General features: G+C 37.6%; 1 protein-coding gene across 6 annotated transcripts in view; it reads right to left on the bottom strand.

Moving 5' to 3' along the window:
* The window catches only part of GPN1 (GPN-loop GTPase 1), a 43,445-nt gene that overhangs the window by 13,512 nt on the left and 5,731 nt on the right, over positions 1 to 24,202 (bottom strand). For all 6 annotated transcript variants that reach the window (XR_013172342.1, XM_077152471.1, XM_077152472.1 and 3 more), the window contains 5 exons: positions 23,827 to 23,864; positions 14,697 to 14,775; positions 14,393 to 14,487; positions 1,534 to 1,579; positions 722 to 868 (listed from right to left, as the gene is read on the bottom strand). Coding sequence is in view for 5 of the 6 variants with exons in the window: in XM_077152471.1 (XP_077008586.1) it covers positions 722 to 868; positions 1,534 to 1,579; positions 14,393 to 14,487; positions 14,697 to 14,775; positions 23,827 to 23,864 (405 nt within the window). In the remaining variant the exon portion in view is untranslated. The remainder of the gene's footprint in view (positions 1 to 721; positions 869 to 1,533; positions 1,580 to 14,392; positions 14,488 to 14,696; positions 14,776 to 23,826; positions 23,865 to 24,202) is intronic.

Below are 24,202 nucleotides of genomic sequence, written 5' to 3'. Positions count from 1 at the left end.
AACGGACTGCAGTAACAGGGCAAGCTCAGAATTAAGAAAAAGGCAACTCAAAAATGGTAGGATCTCCTGTCACCCAAGCTGGTCTCTCCCTCCTCCCCTCACAGGCTCATGGGGAACAGACACCTGCTCCCAGGGCAGCTCCCAGGTCCTGGTTCTGGAGGGAACTGAGTAACCTTTGTGCACACAGAGGGACCACGTATGCCTGCACCAATCTGCCGTAGAACCCTCAAGTTGCAGCTGCCTGGGGCAAAGTTTTGTTGGCTGCAGGACATACAGTGCACAGCCCAGGACCATGAGGAAATACTATTTCCTACAAAAGAAGGGAAATTCAGACCTATGTAAAGATAGAATTCTTAGAGCCACACAAACATGGGCCAAGACAAGACACGTACAGAAAGGACCAAGAACGACTCTATACTTTCACCTCAAGCTATGCTTGACCTCGCTGTGTGGCTAAGCTCTGAAAGAAACCACTTGCAGAGGCCAAATCTGCACAGACTGAAAAGGATGCTTTTCTTTTCTTTTCTTTTTTCTTATTTGTCAGCTCCTGGCATTCAAGGAGAGTTCTATCATAACACTAACTGAATCAAAGACAAAAAGCAAACACTTCAGTCTAAATTCCAGTGATATCATATTAAAATATCATAAAGTCCAGGTTTCAACAAAAGATTACGAAGCATACCAATAAACAGGAAGTGAGAGAGTGAGTAGAAAAGTTTACCCTGAGTGAGCTGTAAAACTCGTCCAACACCAGGCTCATAGAACGAGTCAGATTACTGACATATGTAGTCTCCTGATTCAAGGCATCTTGAAAAGCCTCAAAATCCTGCATCCATTCCACTGCAAAGCTGTGGTCAATGATGTCAGTCTGTACCAAAGAGAAGTCAACCATGAGGAACCAAAGATGAGGTAAGGCAACAAAAAAAGCAGTAATTTTTTGGTTTTTGTTTTTTCATGAAATGATGACAGCACACATCTATATTTTCTTCTCTCCCTGCTTCCTCCATTTTCTCCTCCATTGCAACAAGCCCCAAAGAGTCAAGACTGTTGGTTAGTTTATGTAACTAAATAAAGATCTGTGTTCTCTTGGTTGGAGCAGACCCTTCACTATTCAGTGACAAATGACTGTGGCCACAGAGGAGGCCAGCACATTCCAGGCTCTTATGTGAATTAGTCTCTTACATTTTTGCCATTGTCCAACAAGAGGGAATTCTGTTTTTGTTTTTATTCACATACAATGGACTAGCAGTCCCTTCCCCATTTACACAGCCCTGATTCTGAGGGATAACTTATACACCAGCGTTGCAAGGCTACTCTATCTAGTCTAAAACACCACTGAATGAGAACTGTGATAAATTCTCATTCAATTTGATTGAATCCATTTTCCTAGATATGCCCATGACCTTCTTACAGTAAGGCTTGAATCTGCTTTCTAGTATCTGAAATAATTCTCCTCACCCACCCAAACTTTCCAACAACTACAATGTTCTGATAAAAAAGAAATGTGACTCACAATAGGAAGGATCTACTTACTTTATTCATGACCACGATGAAAGGCAGCTTGGTTTTATACAAGATGCTGAAAAGCAAACATCAAGACATTACTAATAAAAGCACTTAGGCTCTTCCTCTCCCGATGTCATTCTATTCAGATTGAATAAAGAAAGAGGGAATGGGTTCAGACTACAATTATCCATTTTTCAATGCCACTACCATATTTTCCTCCCCCAAGAGGAAAACCACCCCACCACCAAGCAAACAATACACACATATACACACAATTTTCTCAGTGTAATAGTTATATTGATCTTATTTTTTAACTAATGAGTTATCTTCTTTTAAAACATTTTTATTGTCAAATACAACATATATACAAAGAAAAGAAAGAAATAGCAATAATTTTCAAAGTACACTTCAACAAGTAGTTACTGAACAGATTTCAGAGTTTGTTATGGGTTACGACTCCACTATTTCATATTTTTCCTTCTAGCTATTCCAAAATACTGGGGTCTAAAAGAAATAGCAATATGATGACTCAGCACTCATATTCATTTGTTACACCCTATTTTCTCTGTTATAACTGCTCCTTCTCCTTTGATCCTTCTCTCAATCTATAGGGATCCTTAGGCAATGCCCATTCTGACTTTTTCATGTTGAGAAGGGATGTAGACACTAAATGATAGGGGGATGTACTTAGTTAATTATCTTTGAGAGGCTGATCCCTCTGGGTTTCAGGATTTATCTGGCCTAGGAATCCTCTGGAAATCATAGGTTTCAGGAAAGCAAACTAAGTGCATGGAACTTTATAGAGTCTCAGTTCAAGCCCTAGGTGTTCTTAAGAGTTAAGAGGAGAATTCTGCCACTGAGCTACCCTTGCACTGGCCCTAAAAATCCCAGCACGATTTGAATACTGAATAAAGAATTATTTAAAAACTGCTGTTAGGGGGATGGAGAGAAAGGAGGAAAATAACACCATGTATAGAATTTTGTATGTCAAGAATGTTTCCACGTTTGTTTGTTAAGGTTTACAATAAAAATATTTAAAAGAAAAAAAAAGAGTGAACAGGAGTGATGTTGGTTGGGGTTGAGCAAGCCATGGTAATTAGCACTATCTAACTGAAGCTTCCACAAAAGTTGCCTCCAGAATAGCCTCTTGACTCCAACTGCTCTCTCTTGGCCACTCATGCCTTATTTCATACACTTCTTTTCCACCTTTTGGTCCAGAATGTGTCATCAATCCCATGGTGCCAGGGCCAGACTCATACCCTGAGAGTCATATTTCATTTTGTCAGGGAGACTTTCACCCTGGAATGTCAGAGTAATGATTTTCTCTGCAGAGTTGGACTTAGAGAGACAGGGGCTACATCTGAGCAACAAAAGGTTTCCTAGAAGCAACTCTTAGGCCTTGTTATAATTAGGCTTAGCTTCTCCACTACAGAAATAAGTTTGACAAGACAAGCTTCAAAATCAAGAGCTTGGCCTATTTTCTTGGGAGTCTCCAATGATTAAGAAGGTACCTAAGGTTTCCTAGACAGAGAAGTTTAATAGCTCCATTTTTTCTTTATCCTTCGGACCCTCAAGGACTCTAACAATACTTTTTAATTAGCAGCCCATCATAGTCTGAGATATATGTGGGTATTACATTGAGCTATACAGAATTACAAGGCCTCTTTCCTGTTCTGGACCCCAGGAGTATGGGTTGTTTAAATGAAGTGTCCAGACAGGTTGATTTAGATTGTGTGTAACAAAAAATTTAGGTTCTAGACAAAATAAACCTGTCTTTGGTCTCATACAGTAGGTAGAGGTCTAGAATACATACACTATCATGTTTTACCCTGTATAAATTCTGATTAACCTTACTCCCAGCCATACTGGCTTCAATTTCATCTCTAATTGAGGCTAATCTCTTTTAGAGTTACTTTATTATTGTACATAGCTGTGCTAACTTTCAGAGCTTAGGTGTCAAAGACTTATTCAAAGTTCCAGGGAAATACGAGCTTATACACACATAGCTCAGTGTCTCAGAATCTAGAAACAGTCTAAGTATGGTTGCTATAAGGACTTACAATCTAGGCTCCAATTTTCGTATAAGTATTTTCTGAAAGAGACCTTAGCATATTTGTTCTTTTATTTCTGGATTATTTTGCACAACATATTGTCCCTAAGGTTTAATTCAGTCCACTGTGTGTCCCTGGACATTCTTTTTTTGTAGCCACACCATATTCCATTATGTAACTGTTTCACAGTTCACCATTCTCCTTCTCAGTCATCGTACCCTTCAGCTCCCTCCATATACTAGGTATCATGGACACTGTCTGAAATAAACAAACCTGCCTTACAGTATTCTCACTTGGTTGTGCAACCAGTAGGACTCTCAACTTCTGACAATTTTCATTGGTTCACAGAAACAAAGAACAGACAAATACAGCCTCATTAAATGTCAAATCAAAACTATTCTTTATCTCTTATCCTTCCCCGCTAATTTGTTGCCCCTGGTAGTGCTGTGGAACTGCTGAAGTCTTACAGCAAGCAATTTTAGTTCTCCCCCTACACCTCTCAACTACTGACTCTCTGTCCAATATCAAACCTTTGAAACAGTTCATGAGAACTTATAACTGTAGACTTACTCGGTGAGATACATTGTACCATACATTTCTCTTTCAATCATATTCATCTTTAATATGGCAATATTACTTATAGTCCCATTAATGAACTACTTTCACTTCAATCTGTTCCCTTGCATTAAAATTCAGATAGTCATTCCTCCATCTTTAGCTTTTGTGTACCTCTAGGTCTGCTATATTCTACAGTATAACCTCTGAGATTACCTTTATCAGAATCATAATAGCAAAATCATACAATATCTGACTTTTGTGTCTGACTTACTTCACTCAGCATCATTTCCTCAAGATTCATTCATGTTGTTTTAAGTTTCAGGACCTCATTTCATCTTACTGCTGTGTAATAATCCATCATATTTATATACATTTTGTTTAGCCATTCATCCACTGATTGTTTCCATCCTTTGGCAACTGTGAACAGTGCCGCTATGAACATCAGTGTGCAAATGTCTGTTCATGTCACTGCTTTTAGCTCTTCTGGGTATATATCAAATATTGGTATTGTCAGGTTATAGGTCATTCAATATTTAGTTCTCTGAGGTATCACCAAACTGCTTCCCAGAGCAGCTACACCATTATACATTCCCACCAACAGTAAATAATTGTTCAAATTTCTCTGCATCCTCTCCAACATTTGTACTTTTCTCTTTGTTTAATAGCAGCCATTCATATAGGTCTCAGATGATATCTCATTGCAGTCTTGATCTGCACTTCCCTTATAGCTAATGAAAATGAGTATTTCTTCATGTGCTTTTTAGCCATCTGTATGTGCTCTTTGGAAAAGTGTCTATTCCAATCCCCTAACCATTTTATATTTGGGTTGTTTGTTCTTTTATTGTTGAGTTGTGTGATTTCTTTCTGTACCCCGAATATCAAGCTTTTATCCAATATGTGGTCTCCAAATATTTTCTCCTATTGAGTCGGCTGCCTTTCACCTTTATCTGATATGTGATTTCCAAATATTTTCTCCTATTGAGCTGGCTGCCTCTTCACTTTTTGACAAAGTCTTTTGAGGCACAGAAGCTCTTGATCTTTTTTTTTTTAGGTTTTTGAAGTTATTAGCGTGATAAAACATGTACATAAAATTTCCCATTTTGACTTCCTGGAAGATGGCGGCTTAGTAAGACGCACGGATCTTAGTTTCTTCTCCAGGACACCTACTAGGGGAGTAGAAACGATACAGAAAGCGCCCAAAGCCACAACAGAGATAAAAAAGACAGTGTACCCCATCCTGGAACGGCTGGCTGGCTGAGAGAAGCAGCTCGGGTGAGATCGCCGAGGCGCGCGGGCCTTACCGGGCGGGGTGGCAAGCGGCCGGAGTTACTCCCTTCCCCCTTCCCGGGCCGGCTGGGAGAATTGGAGAGGTGGTCCCCTGAAACCAAGGCGACTGGCGCCCACACCACGCGCAGCCCCCGGACCAACTGAGAGAATTGGATCGGAAACCCCCAGGCCGCGGAGAACGGTGACCCCGTGACTCCCGGGGAACATGCACTCTCTCGGGCGGGCCGCTGCCGCTGGCGCCCTCCCGCCACGCTTGTTGCCCAGGGCCGACTAGGAAATTCGGACGGGCTCTTTCCCTGGCTGCGGCGACCAGCAACCCTCCCTGCGTTCGGACCCCGGGCCGGCTCAAGCCGCTTCGGCTAGCGAACCCCCAGGACGGCGAGAGTTTTCCAAAGTTTAAGGTCCCACAGCACCTTTTACTGGTGGGACCCGCAGACAAACGTGTGCCACGAGCGCCACCTACTGGGCAGGATAAGAAAAACAGAACCCAGAGATTTCACAGAAAAATATTACAACCTTGCTGGGTCCAACACCAAGAGAAATCTGAATAAATGCCCAGACGCCAGCAGCAGAAGATAACTGTCCACGCTCAAAAGATTGAGAATATGGCTCAGTCAAAGGAACAAACCAATAGCTCAAATGAGACACAAGAGCTGAGACAACTAATGCTGAATATACGAACAGAAATGGAAAACCTCTTCAAAAATGAAATCAATAAATTGAGGGAGGACATGAAGAGGACATGGGCTGAACATAAAGAAGAAATAGAAAAACTGAAAAAACAAATCGCAGAACTTATGGAAGTGAAGGATAAAGTAGCAAACATAGAAAAAATAATGGATAGCTACAATGATAGATTTAAAGAGACAGAAGATAGAATTAGTGATTTGGAGGATGGAACATCTGAATTCCAAAAAGAAACAGAAACTATCGGGAAAAGAATGGAAACATTTGAACAGGGGATCAGGGAACTCAAGGACAATATGAACCGCACAAATATACGTGTTGTGGGTGTCCCAGAAGGAGAAGAGAAGGGAAAAGGAGGAGAAAAACTAATGGAAGAAATTATCACTGAAAATTTCCCAACTCTTATGAAAGACCTAAAATTACAGATCCAAGAAGTGCAGCGCACCCCAAAGAGATTAGACCCAAATAGGCGTTCTCCAAGACACTTACTAGTTAGAATGTCAGAGGTCAAAGAGAAAGAGAAGATCTTGAAAGCAGCAAGAGAAAAACAATCCATTACATACAAGGGAAACCCAATAAGACTTTGTGTAGATTTCTCAGCAGAAACCATGGAAGCTAGAAGACAGTGGGATGATATATTTAAAATACTAAAAGAGAAAAACTGCCAACCAAGACTCCTATATCCAGCAAAATTATCCTTCAAAAATGAGGGAGAAATTAAAACATTCTCAGACAAAAAGTCACTGAAAGAATTTGTGACCAAGAGACCAGCTCTGCAAGAAATACTAAAGGGAGCACTAGAGTCAGATACAAAAAGACAGAAGAGAGAGATATGGAAAAGAGTGTAGAAAGAAGGAAAATCAGATATGATATATATAATACAAAAGCCAAAATGGTAGAGGAAAATATTATCCAAACAGTAATAACACTAAATGTCAATGGACTGAATTCCCCAATCAAAAGACATAGATTGGCAGAATGGATTAAAAAACAGGATCCTTCGATATGCTGTCTACAGGAAACACATCTTAGACCCAAAGATAAACATAGGTTGAAAGTGAAAGGTTGGGAAAAGATATTTCATGCAAATAACAACCAGAAAAGAGCAGGAGTGGCTATACTAATATCCAACAAATTAGACTTCAAATGTAAAACAGTTAAAAGAGACAAAGAAGGACACTATATACTAATAAAAGGAACAATTAAACAAGAAGACATAACAATCATAAATATTTACGCACCGAATCAGAATGCCCCAAAATACGTGAGGAATATACTGCAAACACTGAAAAGGGAAATAGACGCATATACCATAATAGTTGGAGACTTCAACTCACCACTCTCATCAAGGGACAGTACATCTAGACGGAGGATCAACAAAGAAATAGAGAATCTGAATATTACTATAAATGAACTAGACTTAATAGACATTTATAGGACATTACATCCCACAACAGCAGGATACACCTTTTTCTCAAGTGCTCATGGATCATTCTCAAAGATAGACCATATGCTGGGTCACAAAGCAAGTCTTAACAAATTTAAAAAGATTGAAATCTTACACAACACTTTCTCGGACCATAAAGGAATGATGTTGGAAATCAATAATAGGCAGAGTGCCAGAAAATTCACAAATACGTGGAGGCTCAACAACACACTCCTAAACAACGACTGGGTCAAAGAAGAAATTGCAAGAGAAATTAGCAAATACCTCGAGGCGAATGAAAATGAAAACACAACATATCAAAACTTATGGGATGCAGCAAAGGCAGTGCTAAGAGGGAAATTTATTGCTCTAAATGCCTATATCAGAAAAGAAGAAAAGGCAAAAATTCAGGAATTAACTATCCATTTGGAAGAACTGGAGAAAGAACAGCAAGCAAAAGGAAAGAAATAACAAAGATTAGAGCACAAATAAATGAAATTGAAAACATGAAAACAATAGAGAAAATCAATAAGGCCAGAAGTTGGTTCTATGAGAAAATCAATAAGATTGATGGGCCCTTAGCAAGACTGACAAAAAGAAGAAGAGAGAGGATGCAAATAAATAAGATCAGAAATGGAAGAGGAGACATAACTACTGACCTCACAGAAATAAAGGAGGTAATAACAGGATACTATGAACAACTTTACGCTAATAAATACAACAATTTAGAGGAAATGGACGGGTTCCTGGAAAGACATGAACAACCAACTTTGACTCAAGAAGACATAGATGACCTCAACAAACCAATCACAAGTAAAGAAATTGAATTAGTCATTCAAAAGCTTCCTAAAAAGAAAAGTCCAGGACCAGATGGCCTCACATGTGAATTCCTCCAAACGTTCCAGAAAGAATTAGTACCAATTCTCTTCAAACTCTTCAAAAAAATCGAAGTGGAGGGAAAACTACCTAATTCATTCTATGAAGCCAACATCACCCTCATACCAAAACCAGGCAAAGATATTACAAAAAAAGAAAACTACAGACCAATCTCTCTAATGAATACAGATGCAAAAATCCTCAATAAAATTCTAGCAAATCGTATCCAAGAACACATTAAAAGAATTATACATCATGACCAAGTAGGATTCATCCCAGGTATGCAAGGAGGGTTCAACATAAGAAAATCAATTAATGTAATACACCATATCAACAAATCAAAGCAGAAAAATCACATGATCATCTCAATTGATGCAGAGAAGGCATTCGACAAGATTCAACATCCTTTCCTGTTGAAAACACTTCAAAAGATAGGAATACAAGGGAACTTCCTTAAAATGATAGAGGGAATATATGAAAAACCCACAGCTAATATCATCCTCAATGGGGAAAAATTGAAAACTTTCCCCCTAAAATCAGGAACAAGACAAGGATGTCCACTATCACCACTGTTATTCAACATTGTGTTGGAGGTTCTAGCCAGAGCAATTAGACAAGAAAAAGAAATACAAGGCATCAAAATTGGAAAGGAAGAAGTAAAACTATCACTGTTTGCAGACGATATGATACTATACGTCGAAAACCCGGAAAAATCCACAACAAAACTACTAGAGCTAATAAATGAGTACAGCAAAGTAGCAGGTTACAAGATCAACATTCAAAAATCTGTAGCATTTCTATACACTAGTAATGAACAAGCTGAGGGGGAAATCAAGAAACGAATCCCATTTACAATTGCAACTAAAAGAATAAAATACCTAGGAATAAATTTAACTAAAGAGACAAAAAACCTATATAAAGAAAACTACAAAAAACTGCTAAAAGAAATCACAGAAGACCTAAATAGATGGAAGGGCATACCGTGTTCATGGATTGGAAGACTAAATATAGTTAAGATGTCAATCCTACCTAAATTGATTTACAGATTCAATGCAATACCAATCAAAATCCCAACAACTTATTTTTCAGAAATAGAAAAACCAATAAGCAAATTTATCTGGAAGGGCAGGGTGCCCCGAATTGCTAAAAACATCTTGAGGAAAAAAAACGAAGCTGGAGGTCTTGCGCTGCCGGACTTTAAGGCATATTATGAAGCCACAGTGGTCAAAACAGCATGGTATTGGCATAAAGATAGATATATCGACCAATGGAATCGAATAGAGTGCTCAGATATAGACCCTCTCATCTATGGACATTTGATCTTTGATAAGGCAGTCAAGCCAACTCACCTGGGACAGAGCAGTCTCTTCAATAAATGGTGCCTAGAGAACTGGATATCCATATGCAAAAGAATGAAAGAAGACCCATCTCTCACACCCTATACAAAAGTTAACTCAAAATGGATCAAAGATCTAAACATTAGGTCTAAGACCATAAAACAGTTAGAGGAAAATGTTGGGAGATATCTTATGGATCTTACAACTGGAGGCAGTTTTATGGACCTTAAACCTAAAGCAAGAGCACTGAAGAAGGAAATAAATAAATGGGAACTCCTCAAAATTAAACACTTTTGTGCATCAAAGAACTTCATCAAGAAAGTAGAAAGACAGCCTTCACAATGGGAGACAATATTTGGAAATGATATATCAGATAAAGGTCTAGTATCCAGAATTTATAAAGAGATTGTTCATCTCAACAACAAAAAGACAGCCAATCCAATTACAAAATGGGAAAAAGACTTGAACAGACACCTCTCAGAAGAGGAAATACGGATGGCCAAGAGGCACATGAAGAGATGCTCAATGTCCCTGGCCATTAGAGAAATGCAAATCAAAACCACAATGAGATATCATCTCACACCCACCAGAATGGCCATTATCAACAAAACAGAAAATGACAAGTGCTGGAGAGGATGCGGAGAAAGAGGCACACTTATCCACTGTTGGTGGGAATGTCAAAGGGTGCAACCACTGTGGAAGGCAGTTTGGCGGTTCCTCAAAAAGCTGAATATAGAACTGCCATACGACCCAGCAATACCATTGCTAGGTATCTACTCAAAGGACTTAAGGGCAAAGACACAAACGGACATTTGCACACCAATGTTTATAGCAGCATTATTTACAATTGCAAAGAGATGGAAACAGCCAAAATCTCCATCAACAGAAGAGTGGCTAAACAAACTGTGGTATATACATACGATGGAATATTATGCAGCTTTAAGACAAGATAAACTTATGAACCATGTAATAACATGGATGGACCTAGAGAATATTATGCTGAGTGAATCCAGCCAAAAACTAAAGGACAAATACTGTATGGTCCCACTGATGTGAACGGACATTCGAGAATAAACTTGAAATATGTCATTGGTAACAGAGTTCAGCAGGAGTTAGAAACAGGGTAAGACAATGGGTAATTGAAGCTGAAGGGATACAGACTGTGCAACAGGACTAGATACAAAAACTTAAAAATGGACAGCACAATAATACCTAATTGTAAAGTAATCATGTTAAAACACTGAATGAAGCTGCATCTGAGCTATAGGTTTTTGTTTTGTTTTGTTTTGATTTTACTATTATTACTTTTATTTTTTTCTCTATATTAACATTCTATATCTTTTTCGGTTATGTTGCTAGTTCTTCTAAACCAATGCAAATGTACTAAGAAATGATGATCATGCATCTATGTGATGATGTTAAGAATTAATGAGTGCATGTATAGAATGGTATGATCTCTAAATGTTGGGTTAATTTCCTTTTTTCCGTTAATTAAAAAAAAAAAAAATGAGAAGGGATAATTGGAGATGAAGGGATACAGACTGTACAACGGGACTGGATATAAAAACTCAGAAATGGACAGCACAATACTACCCAATTGTAATGCAATTATGTTAAAACACTGAATGAAGCTGCATGTGAGCTATAGGTTTTTTGTTTTTATTTTTTTTGTTTTTTTTTCTTTCTATTATTGTTTTAATTCTTATTCTGTTGTCTTTTTCTTTCTTTTTCTAAATCGATGCAAATGTACTAAGAAATGATGAATATGCAACTATGTGATGTTATTAAGAATTACTGATTGTACATGTAGATTGGAATGATTTCTAATTGTTTTGTTAATTCTTTTTTTAATTAATAAAAAAAATAAAAAATAAAAAATAAAAAAAAAACTTTTATTTCTCAAAAAAAAAAAAAAAAATTTCCCATTTTAAAGCACTTAAAAATATACAACTCAGCGGTATCAATTACATTCAGTTTTGAGCTATCATCACCATCATCCATTACCAAAACTTTTCCATCACCTTCTAAACAGAAATTCTGTACCCCTTAAGCATTAACTCTCCATTTCCCCAACCTCACCATGCTGCCCCTGGTGACCTTTAATCTACCTTCTGTCTGCATGAGTTTGTATAGTCTTGTTATTTCATGTAAGAGAAGTCATACAATATCTGTCCTTTTGTGTTTGGAGAAGTTCTTGATCTTAAGGAGCTCCCATTTATCTATTTTTTCTTTTGCTGCTTGTGCTTTATGTGTAAAGTTTAAGAAGCTACTTCTATTACTAGATTTTTTTTTTTTTTTTTTACATGGGCAGGCACTGGGAATCAAACCCAGGTCTCCGGCAGGGCAGGCGAGAACTCTGCCAGTGAGCCACCACGGTCCACCCTATTACTAGATTTTGAAGATGTTTCCCTACATTTTCTTCTAGAAGTTTTATGGTACTGGCTTTTACATTTAGGTCTTTAATCCATCTTGAATCAATTTTTGAATAAGGTATTAGGTAGTTGTTCTAGTTTGCTAGCTGCCAGAATGCAATATATCAGAAATGGAACGGCTTTTAAAAAGGGAATTTAATACACTGCAAGTTAAGTTTTTAGGCCATGGAAATGTCCCAATTAAAGCAAGTCTATAGAAATGTTCAATCTAAGGCATCCACGAAAAGACACCTTGATTCAAGAAGGCTGATGAAGTTCAGGGTTTCTCTCTCAAGTGGAAAGGTCCATGGTAAACACAGTGAGGATTTGTCTCTCAGCTGGCAGGGCACAGGGCAAACAGGGTGTCATCTGTTAGCTTTCTCTCCAGCTCCCTGGGAGGTGTTTTCCTTCTTCATCTCCAAAAGTTGCTGGCTCGTGGACTCTCTGCTTCATGGTTCTGCAGCGTTCTCTGTTGTGGCTTTCTCATGGCTTTGTTGTTCTCTGCTCTCTCCAAATCTCCCACTTTTCTCCAAAATGTTTCCTCTTTTATAGAATTCCAGTAAAGTAATCAAGACCCATCTAGAATGGGTGAAGACATGTCTCTACCTAACCCAGTTTAATACCCACTCTTGAGCCACATCTCCAGGGAGATAATCTAATCAAGTTTCCGACATGCAGTGCTGAATAGGGTTTAAGAGAAACAGCTGCCTTTACAAAATGGGGTTAAGATTAAAAAATGGCTTTTCTAGGGTACATACATCCTTTCAAACTGGCACAGTGGTCCTCTCTCATTCTTTTGGCTATTGATATCCAATTCTCCCATGCCCATTTATTGAAAAGATTATTCTATGCCAGTCTGGTGGATTTGGGGCTTTTTCAAAGATCAACTGTGAATAGATTTGGTGGTCTATCTCCACATTCTCAATTCGATTCCATTGGTTGATACTTCTATCTTTATGTCAATAGCTATTGACCACTATTTTGACCACTGTGGCTTCACAGTAAGCTTTAAAATGAGGAAGAGCTAGTCCTCCCACTTTTGGTCTTCTTTTTCAGGCTATCTTGAGCTATTTGGGATCTTTTTTCCTTCCAAATAAATTTGATAACTAGCTTTTCCAGGTCTTCAAATTAGGTTGTTGGGATTTTGATTGGCATTGCCTTGAATCAGTGGATCAACCTCGGTAGAACTGACATTTTAATACATTTAAACTTCCTATTCATGAGCAGGGAATGTCTTTACATCTATTTAGGTCATGTTTTATTCCTTTTAGTGATGTTTTGTAGTTTTCTGCGTACAAGTCCTTGATATACCTGATCAGGCTTATTCCTAGATACCTGATTCTTTCGGTTGCTATTTTGAATGGAATTTTTTCCTTAATTGTCTCCTCAGGTCATTGCTTGTGTATATAAACATTATTGATTTTTGAACATTAATCTTCTATCCTGCCACCTTGCTGAATCTGTTTATTAGCTCAAGTAGCTTTGTCTTAGATTTCTTAGTTTTCCAAGAATAGGACCATGTCATCTGCAAATAAGGAAAATTTTGCTTCTCTAACTAATGAATTGTTTCTTATACAATTAATATGGGAATGAAATAATGCTGCCAGTCATCAGATTTGTCTGGACCAGGATTTCTTGCATCTAACAAGAACGGATATTCTAGTCTTATTAGGAGAAACAATGTTGGTGATGGCTTTTGTAAAGTCCCAAAATCAAACTCTCTCAGCCTAAATAATAATCTGGCTTGCTCCTAGATCTAATGCACAAACATAGCCTAGTGATACATGTCCTTCCTCTCCCAATGGCACCACACCTGGGAAAATCTGTGCATTTCAGAACTATGGTTAAAGCTTCTTATTCATAGTCACTCTTCATCTTATAATTCCATTCTACTTACTATCACAAGCAAAAATAGCATTAGACCAAGGAGGCTCAATTCTGGTTAATTTGGGGGTTCACCTAACTGGGAACAACTAACAGAAGGTTCTGATTCATATACCAACGATTTCTGTAACAAACAGGAAAGGATTATCCAAAGTTTCTGAGAGAAAATGCCAATGGCACTTGTGTCTCTTTTCTCTTCAGACCCTCCTCCCACAACTCACAGCCACCAAAGTGAGTGGCAAATCTGAATGAGCACCAATCTAGGGATAAGCATGCAGGTCAGAGTGCTTAAAGGAAAAAGGAAAAAGAAGAGAAAGGAAGGTGGCTTCCTACCTTACGGGAATACCGTGCCCACCAGCAATGAATTACCTGCATGCATACAGCATATTGGACATGAAGGTCACTGGATTGGTACTTCGTGATGTATCCATTACATAGATGACAACTGTTGGAAATGAGGATGCCTGAAGCCACAAAATAATCAAAGTCTTGGTCAGAGTGCTCATGACCTATCCCCAAACTCTTCCTACTTTCTTCAGCAAGGGAAAATCACTTCAGACAGGCTGTGCAGAGCTTCCACGACTCCCTCCAATATAAAGTCCCAGGCAATAAAAAGATGGTAATCCAGTCTAACCCTCTAGTTACCCTCCGTAACAAGTTCTAGAACACTTACCAGAGCCTCAGTGATGATTGTCCCAGAAGCTGACCAAGTGAACACCTCTATCTGTCCAGGTGTGTCAATCAAGACATATCTGTGTCAAAAAAGACCATTGCACAAGTAATACATTTGTGTAATGCGGAGAGATATTCTATCACATGATACACATCACATGAAACTCTGGTTACCCAAAATTGGAATGTCTGCACACTGCTGTCTAACTTCCTCCCTTTGCTCTTAAATTGCACACCATATTCTCCCAGACTTGTTCGATGTCCAGTATGCATGCTAATGGGTAGGAAACTACGATAGTTAGAAAAGCATAATACATTAAACATGAGGCAGATTTGGGGGAATGGCGAGAAAGGGGGAAAATCCAACTTCCCAGGTGGAAAATTCCTGACATCCTCACAAGCAGTGGGGACAACCAAAGCAATAGGCCAAGCCCTCAATCTTGGGGTTTGTTATCCCCACAAAGGATAGGCTAAGGCTACTGAAAATTAGGCCTAAGAGTCACCCCCAAACAACCTCTTTTGTTGCTCAGATGTGGTCTCTCTCTCTGTAAGCCAACAGGACAAGCAAACTCACTGCACTCCCAGCTCTCTACGCAGGACATGACTACCAGGGGTACAGATCTTCCTGGCAACATGGGACAGAAATCCTAGAATGAGCTGGGACTCAGCATTAAGGGATTGAGAAAACCTTCTTGACCAAAAGAGGGAAGAGAGAAATGAGACAAAATAAAACGTCAATGGCTGAGAGATTTCAAAGAGAGGTTATCCTGGAAGTTATCCTTATGAATTATATAGATATCACCTTCTTAGTTAAGGTTTATTGGAGAGGCTGGAAGGAAGTGTCTGAAAACATAGAGGTGTGTTCCAGTAGCCATGTTTCTTGAAGATGATTGTATAATGATAGAGCTTTCATCATGTGACTGTGTGATTGCGGAAACCCTGTGTCTGATGATCCTTTTATCCACAGTATGGACAGATGAGTAAAACATACTGACTAAAAATAAATAAATACTAAGAGGAACAAATGTTAAAATAAATTTAATAGATTGAAATGCTAGTGATCAATGGAAGGGAATGGTAAGGGGTATGGAAGAAAAATAGGTGAAACAAAGGCTAAAATATTTTGGGTAGATGGAAATACTAGCAGTCAATGAGAGAGGGACAAGGGGTATGGTATGTATGAGTTTTTTTCTTTTTTCCTTTTCTTCCTTTTTCTGAATTGATGCAAATGTTCTAAGCAATGATCATGGTGATGATATACAACTATGTGATGATATTGGGAGTTACTGATTATATACCAAAAATGGAACGATCATATGGTAAGAATGTTCTTGTTTGTATGTGTACATTGGAGTTATACAGAGAAGGTAGGGTTTAACAAATGAATATGACTGCAATCATTAAATTGATATTTCTTTTAGTCTCCAGTATCTTAGAGCAGCTAAAAGTAAAAACCTAAAATTGAGGAATTGTAACTCATACCAAACTCTGAAATCTGTTCTATAACTAATTGTTGTGCTGTGCTTTGAAATTTATTGCTTTTTTGTATATATATCATTTTTCATAAAAAAAAGAAAAAGAGTCAGTTTTGATGATAAAAAAATATTTATTCCTTCTAGCCTCTTATATTCTGAAGCAGCTAGGAGAAAAAATCTGAGAGGATGGTATAGTAAGCTAAGACAAACTCTGGGATCTGTCCTATAACTACTAGTTGAAAAGTGCTCTGAAAATAATTGCTTTTCTCTTTGCTTTGCATATATGTCATATTATACCATTTTAATAAGTTAAAAAAAAAAGACTTTAAAAGGCCATATTTAGAATATTACTCTTTTACAAAAGTAGAAGATCTAATGAGAGCTTATTACAAAAATAATGTACTCATACTTTTTTGAAAATGCATACAACACAAACTGTGAGCCCTAAAATAAACTATGGGGTATAATAGTACAATTATAAAAACATTCTCCCATCAATTCCAACAAGTGTACTACACCAATGTGAAATGTTAATAATAGCTTGGTATATAGGAAATCTGTATTTTATGCATGCTTTTTTTGTGAACCTAACAACCTAATAAAAATAATAATGCAAATAACAACAAAAAAATAGCAACTAAAAGTATCAAATATCTAGGTAACCAGTGTTGGCAACATGTGGAGAAATTGGAACTCTCATATATTGCTAGTGGGAATGCAAAATGGTAGCACTGCTTTGGAAATTGTCTGGCAGATCCTCAAACAGTTAACACAAAGTTACCATATGACCCAGCAAGTCCACTTCTAGGATTATTCCTAAGAGAAATAGAAACATGTCCATGCAAAACCATGTAAACGAATATTCACAGCAGCATTATTCTTTTTTATTTTTAAAATATTTTTATTGATAAATCTTCACACACATACATCCTATACATGGTGTACAAGCAATGGCTCACAGTATCATCAAATAGCTATGTATTCATCACCATTATAATTTTTTAGAAAATTTGCATCAATCAAGAAAAAGAAAAGGAAGAAACTTACATATATCACACCCCTTACCCCTCCCTCTCATTGACCACTAGTATTTTCATCTATCCAATTTATTTTACCTTTTGCCCGCCCTAATATTTATTTATTTATTTATGCATGCATGCATGCATGCATGAGTAGGCACTGGGAATCGAACCCCAGTCTCCAGCATGCAGGCAAGAATTCTGTCATTGAGCCACCATGGCCCACCCCCAAATGTGGGTTTTTTTTTTAATTTTTGTATGGGCAGGCACCAGGAACTGAACCCAGGTCTCTCTCTGGCATGGCAGGTGAGAACTCTACCTGCTGAGCCACCATGGCCCCGGTATTTATTTATTTTTATCCATATTTTTTTACTCATCTGTCCATACCATGGATAAAAGGAACAACAGACACAAGGTTTTCACAATCCCACAGTCACACTGTAAAAGTTATATCTGTATACAATTGTCTTTAAGAATCAAGGCTACCAGAACACAGCTCAACAGTTTCAGGTAGTTCCCTCCAGCCACTCCGATACACCATAAACTGAATAGAGCTAGCTATATAACACATAAGAATAACATCTCTGTTTGAAATCTCTCAGCCACGGAAACTTAATTTTGTCTCATTTCTATCTTTCCGGCATGGCAAGCAAGAAGTCTGCCTGCTGAACTATCACAGCCTGCCCTATTCCTTTTATTAATACATAGTGTCCTTCTTTCTCTTTTAATTGTTTCACATTTGAAGTTCAATTTGTCAAGAAGGTTTTCTCAATCCCTTGATGCTGGATCTTGGCTCATCCTGGGACTTCTGTCCCACATTGCCAGGTAGATTTACACCTCAGGGAGTTATGTCCCACGTAGCAGGGGAGGGCAGCGAGTTCACCTGCAACGTTGGCTTAGGCCACATCTAAGCAACAAAAGAGGTTCTCTGGGAATGACTCTTAGGCATCTGAAAAGACCCTATTCTTTTCAGGAATATGTTTCACAGGGGCGAGCCCCAAGATTGAGGACTCAACCTATTGTGGGTGTAATGTTTTGTAAGTATTTGTTAAGTGTAGTTCATTTATTGTATTATTCAAAATCTGTTTTCTTGTTGATCCTCTGTCTAGATGTTCTATTCATTGATGAGAGCAGGGAATTGAAGTCTCCAACTATTATGGTAGAGATGTCTACTTCTCTCTTCAGTGTTGTCAGTGTTTGCCTCATGTATTTTGGAGCACTGTGACTAGATGCATAAATATCTGTGATTGTTGTATCTTCTTGTTGAATTGTTCCTTTTATTTATTTATTTATTTTTGCATGGTCAGGCACCAGGAATAAAACCCAGGTCTCTGGCATGGCAGGCAAGAACTCTGCCTGCTGAACAACCACAGCCTGCCTTGTTCCTTTTATTAATACATAGTGTCCTTCTTTGTCTCTTTTAATTGTTTCACATTTGAAGTTGAATTTATCAGATATTAATATAGCAGCATTATTTTTAACATGCAGAAGAGTAGAAACAAACCAAAATGTCCACCAATAGATGAATGGATAACGTGTGGCATGTCCATACAATGCAATATTACCTGGACATAAAAAGGAATAAAGCACTAATACATATTACAACAGGGATGAATCTTGAAAACACTATATTAAAGAACTCAGACACAAAAGGATACATATTTGTATGACTCCACATATATGAAATATCCAGAATGTGCAAATCCACAGAGGCCGAAAGTAGGTCAGTGGTTGCCAAGGGCTGGACGTATAGGGAATGACTGCTAATGAATGTAGTGTTTCTTTTTGGTTTGATGAAAATGTTCTGGGATTAGATTATTGTGATCAATGCAAAACTTCGTGAATATACCAAAAAGCGCTGAATTGTATACTTTAAGAGGGCAAACTTCATGGTATATGAATTATATCTTAATAAAGCTGTCAAAAAAAAACAGCAGGGCTATTGGCAGTACCACGCACCGGACTTCACATGGGAGCTTGTGGGATCCTGGGAAACCAGAAGCTGGATGGGGAGTGCTGGGGAGAGTTCGCCGCTAAGCACCCTGGTGCCAGTATGAAGCAGTTAAGGAGATGAAGTAACAGTCTGCTTTATAAACCATGATGGTGAAACTTAACAACCAAAGGAAAAGTTGGTGACTCTGCCAGATGTTGTGGTTGAAAATAATGTAGACAGTGATGGTTCTGGTGCACGTGAGGGAACCTTAGCCTGCTCGACCAGTCACCTCATCTTTGAAGAGCACATATTTGAGAAGTAACAAAAAATCATTGAGGATAAGAATGGCATACTTGATCTGGCCTATGGTCAAGAAAGTCTATGGACAATATGATTGTTTGCGAACTTTGTGCAGCAGCCAATGCCAGAGAATTCACTGATATAGGCAAGAACTTGTAAGCTACAATAAACAGGAATATCTTCATGAAATTTTATCTATTTTTCTAATTATTATTTCTTAATGTAATTAAACGTAAACATGGATGAATGAATTTATTATTATAACTAGCTTTACTTTTCTATTCACCTTGTACAACTACTGAATTACATTCTGAAAGTATGCAATCTTTATTTTGGTTATATTATAAAAATGCCAACCAAATATTAGAGAATAGTTAGTATGATTAAACCTAACATATTTTACTTTATATTTGCTTAGCAACACTAGCAAAAATTTTTATATAAATCTTATGTCTGCTTATCTTTAAGGTAAATTAAAAAGCTGTTATTATCCCTGTTTGATCTGGGTGAAGGCCAGGATCTTAAATGGCTTGTTTAGGGCCATTAAACTAATTAGAATATCTTGTACTAGAATCCACATCTTGTCACTACAAGTTAAATGTTCAGACTGAAACTGGAAAAATTATGAATGTCTTACTTAGAGAAGTAATTAAATATCAATGTGTATGGACAAAAATATTTAATAGCTCAGTGAACAATTGCAAGGACAGTTATTACCCTAATTTCAAAGATAATTATTAACCTTATAAAGAACTATTTCAAAATTTGAAAGCCCCTGATCTTGAGGATTGCTCTTATGAAATTTATTTCTGTAGCACAGAAGCAAAGGCTAACTATAATTATGCCTGCAAATTACTTCCAAAAAACCTTTTCTTGCTCAGATGTGGTCTCTAATTTTGCAAGGAAAATCATTATCCTCCACTCATATGTGGGACATGACATTCAGGGATGAAAGTCTCCCTGACAATGTGGGACATGACTCCTAGGGATAAGCCTAGCCCTGGCACCACGGGATCAACCATACCTTCCTCACCAAAAGGGGGAAAAGAAATATAACAAATAAGGTATCAGTGGCTAAGAGTGTTCAAATATAGTCAAGAGGCTATTCCGAGGCTACTCTCAAGCAGGCTTCAGCTAGATATGCTAACTGCCATAGTTTAATAAACCACAATCAATATCATTCCTGATAACCCCTAAAGAACATCTAGGGCTCTACCTGAGATTCTACAGAAGTTCCATGCACTAAGTTTACTTTCCTGAAATCATTTGGCCAGATAGTTCCTAGACCAAATGAGTCCTGAAACCCAGAGGGGTCGCCCTCTCCAAGAACATTAACTAGTTCCATTCCCCTATCCTATATTCTCGACACCCCTTTTCAACATGAAAAAGTTAGATCCTTAAAGACTGGAGAAAGATCAAAGGAGGAGGAGGAGTTATAAAGAGAAGATGGTATTTAACAAATGAGTATGACTACTGAATCATTATACTGATATTTCTTTTAGTCTCCAGTGCCTCGGAGCAGCTAGAAGGAAAAATCTGAAATTGTGGAACTATATTCCATACCAAACTTTGAAATCTGCTCTTTAACCACTTGTAAAAATGTATTTTGAAATTTACTGCTTTTTTGTAGTTATGCTAAATTTCACAATAAAAAATATTTTAAAAAATTGATTTTTGAAAAGTCAAGTCTGAACATAGATATTATACCATAAAAGAAGTCTGACTTCTGTTCTGATAATTCCAGAGGAATATTAGGTGTCTTTATACTTTCCTATTCTAAGCAGAATGGTCTATCTTTATAATCTTTTAAAAATGGTGCTGACATTATCTAATTTAACTTATATGGTAAGTTTACTTGAACACCATAATTATATGGAATCTTGATTAGAGCATGAGATCTTGTTAGTTTTTTCAGGTTAGTGTGATGCCCTGATATATTATAGAGTAATCTGGGCAGAGAATAACAAAGTACTTGCAAAGTCCCCTTGGGGGCCTAGGGAGAAAGGAGGAAATATTAAACTTCCCCATCTGGGGAATTCCTGATACTCCTGCAAGCAGTGGTGACAACCAATTTAATAGGCTGAGTGCTCAATCTTGAGGCTCATCCCTATGAAACTTAGCCCTGCAGAGAAGCAAAGCTTACTGATAATTATGCCTAAAAGTCACCCCTAGAGAACCTCTTTTGTTGCTCAGATGTGGCCTCTCTCTAAGCCAGCCTGGCACATGAACTCACTGCCCTCCCCCTACGTGAACATGACTCCCAGAAGTGTAAATCTCCCTGGCAACGTGGGACCTGATTCCTGGTGATAAGCTGGGACCCAGCATCATGAGAATGAGAAAGCCTTCTTGACCAAAAGGGGGAAGAGAGAACTGGGACAAAATAAAGTCTCAACAGCTGAAAGATTTCAACCAGAGTCAGGAGGTTATCCTGGAGGTTATTCTTATGCATTGTATAAATATCCTTTTGCAGTTTATGGTGTATTAAACTGTGGCTAGATGGAAGTACGTGAAAATGTTGAACTGTATTCCAATAGCTTTGATTCTTGAAGATGACTGTATAACTATACAGCTTTTACAATGTAACTGTATGATTGTGAAAAGCTTGTGTCTGATGCTTCTTTCATCCATAGTATGGACAGATAAGCAGAAAAAAATAATAATAAGGATAAATAAATAAATAATAGAGGGAGATAAAGAGTAAAAATTGGGTGGACTGAAATACTGTGGGTCAGTAAGAGGGAGGGATAAGGGGGTATAGATGTATAAGTTCTTTTTTTCTTTTTATTTCTTTTTTTGGAATGATGAAATGTTCTAAAAATGATCATGGTGGAGAATACACAACTATGTGATGATGTTGTGAGCCACCGATTATATAACATCATTGGACTGTACGTGTGTGGAAATTTCTCAATAAAATTATTTTTTTTTCAATGGCGCTGAATTGTAAATCTGTCTGTAGCAGAATGGGAATCTTATGAATTAATTTTTCTCTGTACTGAGCCAGGAAAGAAAACGAACAGGTTGTCGCACTGCACATACCCAGAAGGCACCATTCTCCTAAACAATACCGCAGAGGCACAGTAGTATGCATCAATTCCAGAAGTGAGGGAATGGTTTTGAGTACCACAGATTGACGACTACAAATGGAAAATATGTGTGCCCTTATTTTTGCTAAAAATGAACTTGTACAAGTTAATAAAGGAGTAGTTTGCTCTTTGGAAGTATATCCAAAGTAAAACTAGGACTATTTATAAGAAAGATCAGAATAAATTAGTACAAAAAAACTAACTATAAGACAACTGAATTAATTTCAAGTACCTCATACAGTGTGATCATTCTGACAAATATTTGTTGAATACTATATATGGCCTAAGATGGTATACTATGCCTATTCCCCAATATAGAGCTGAATAAGACAAGGAATACTCTCAGGCAGCTCACCTTTTTATCAGCAAAAGAGGGAACATACGCACAAATACTTTGCCTGAACTAAAATCCAATTTGCCAAATAAGGATTCTTTTAAACTAATTAATATGTAAATTGTAATTAGGGAGAATTTGAGGCTTTTAATTTTCATTGGATGCTTAATAACCACAGTGTGTCTTCTAGAGCTTCAAAATAATGTGCTCTCTCTTAAGTAACTTCAATATTCTCCTTGTATTCTTACATAGAATACTACACTTTCTTTTCCAGACTGACATGGTTTTACATTTCAAATTAGAAAGTGCATATTAATGAAGTCGAATTATGTGACTTAAAACCTACTAAACTTAAAATGAAGTTGAACTGTATTACTTAAAACCTACTAAACTTAAAAAAAAAGGAAAAGAAAAGCGTCTCTCTAACATGATCCCATTTTTGTATAAACATCTTTACCATCCATATTTCTCTCTATATGCAGAGAAACATGTGGAGGGCTAGCCACAATATAAATGATAGTGATTTCTAGTGTGTGTAAGGGTGAAAGTAAGACCTTTTAAATGTTATACCTCATGTGAATTCTTTATGAGCACATACATATCCTTTATTACAAAAACAATTAACCTTTTTTTTTTTTTAAACTGGGAGCTGAACCCAGGTCTCTGGCATGGCAGGAGAGAACTCTGCCACTGCACCACCATCGCCCGTCCTAACCATATTTCTTTTTTAAAAAGCAAACATTAAGTTAATTATGGGTAATAAGAATAAATATTTTCTATTTTGACCATTTTTAAATTGATAACAGGAAATTTAACTCTACATTTTATAGCATCTTGGTGATTTTTTTGCCCACATTTTTTGACTCTTAATTGATTAATCTGAGTCTTAACCCTTCAGAGTTTGATGGCTTCCCAAAATCCTCCAAAAAGCTTAGGAACATATTGAATAGAGTAGTCAATAATCATTAAACTGAAACCACTCACTTAGACAAGTTCTGGGCCTTCTCGATAAATTTCATCACCTAAAAGAAAAAGACGTAATAACAGGATCAGATTTCAAGATGCAGGGTGCCACACCTCACAGGATACCATGAGCTACTTGAATCTCACTTCTCAGTAAAAGTTGCTCTGAAGAAACACATCCCCATCAGCAGCACTGAAACAACACCCTGGGACATGGTGCAAGGACTTGAAAAGCTCAAGACTTCATCTGTCACTGTCAAGTGATAGTCTTTGGCATTTTGGTACATGTCATCATGGAGTAATATAAGGGTAACAATTTAATAATTAGAAAATATTCCTGGGCAGAGCACCAGTGGCACAGTGGCAGAATTCTCGCCTGCTGTGCCAGAGACCGGGG

Source organism: Tamandua tetradactyla, chromosome 3, assembly GCF_023851605.1.
Source record: "Tamandua tetradactyla isolate mTamTet1 chromosome 3, mTamTet1.pri, whole genome shotgun sequence".
Lineage (NCBI taxonomy): Eukaryota > Metazoa > Chordata > Mammalia > Pilosa > Myrmecophagidae > Tamandua > Tamandua tetradactyla.
This window is presented reverse-complemented; position numbering and strand designations above follow the sequence as displayed.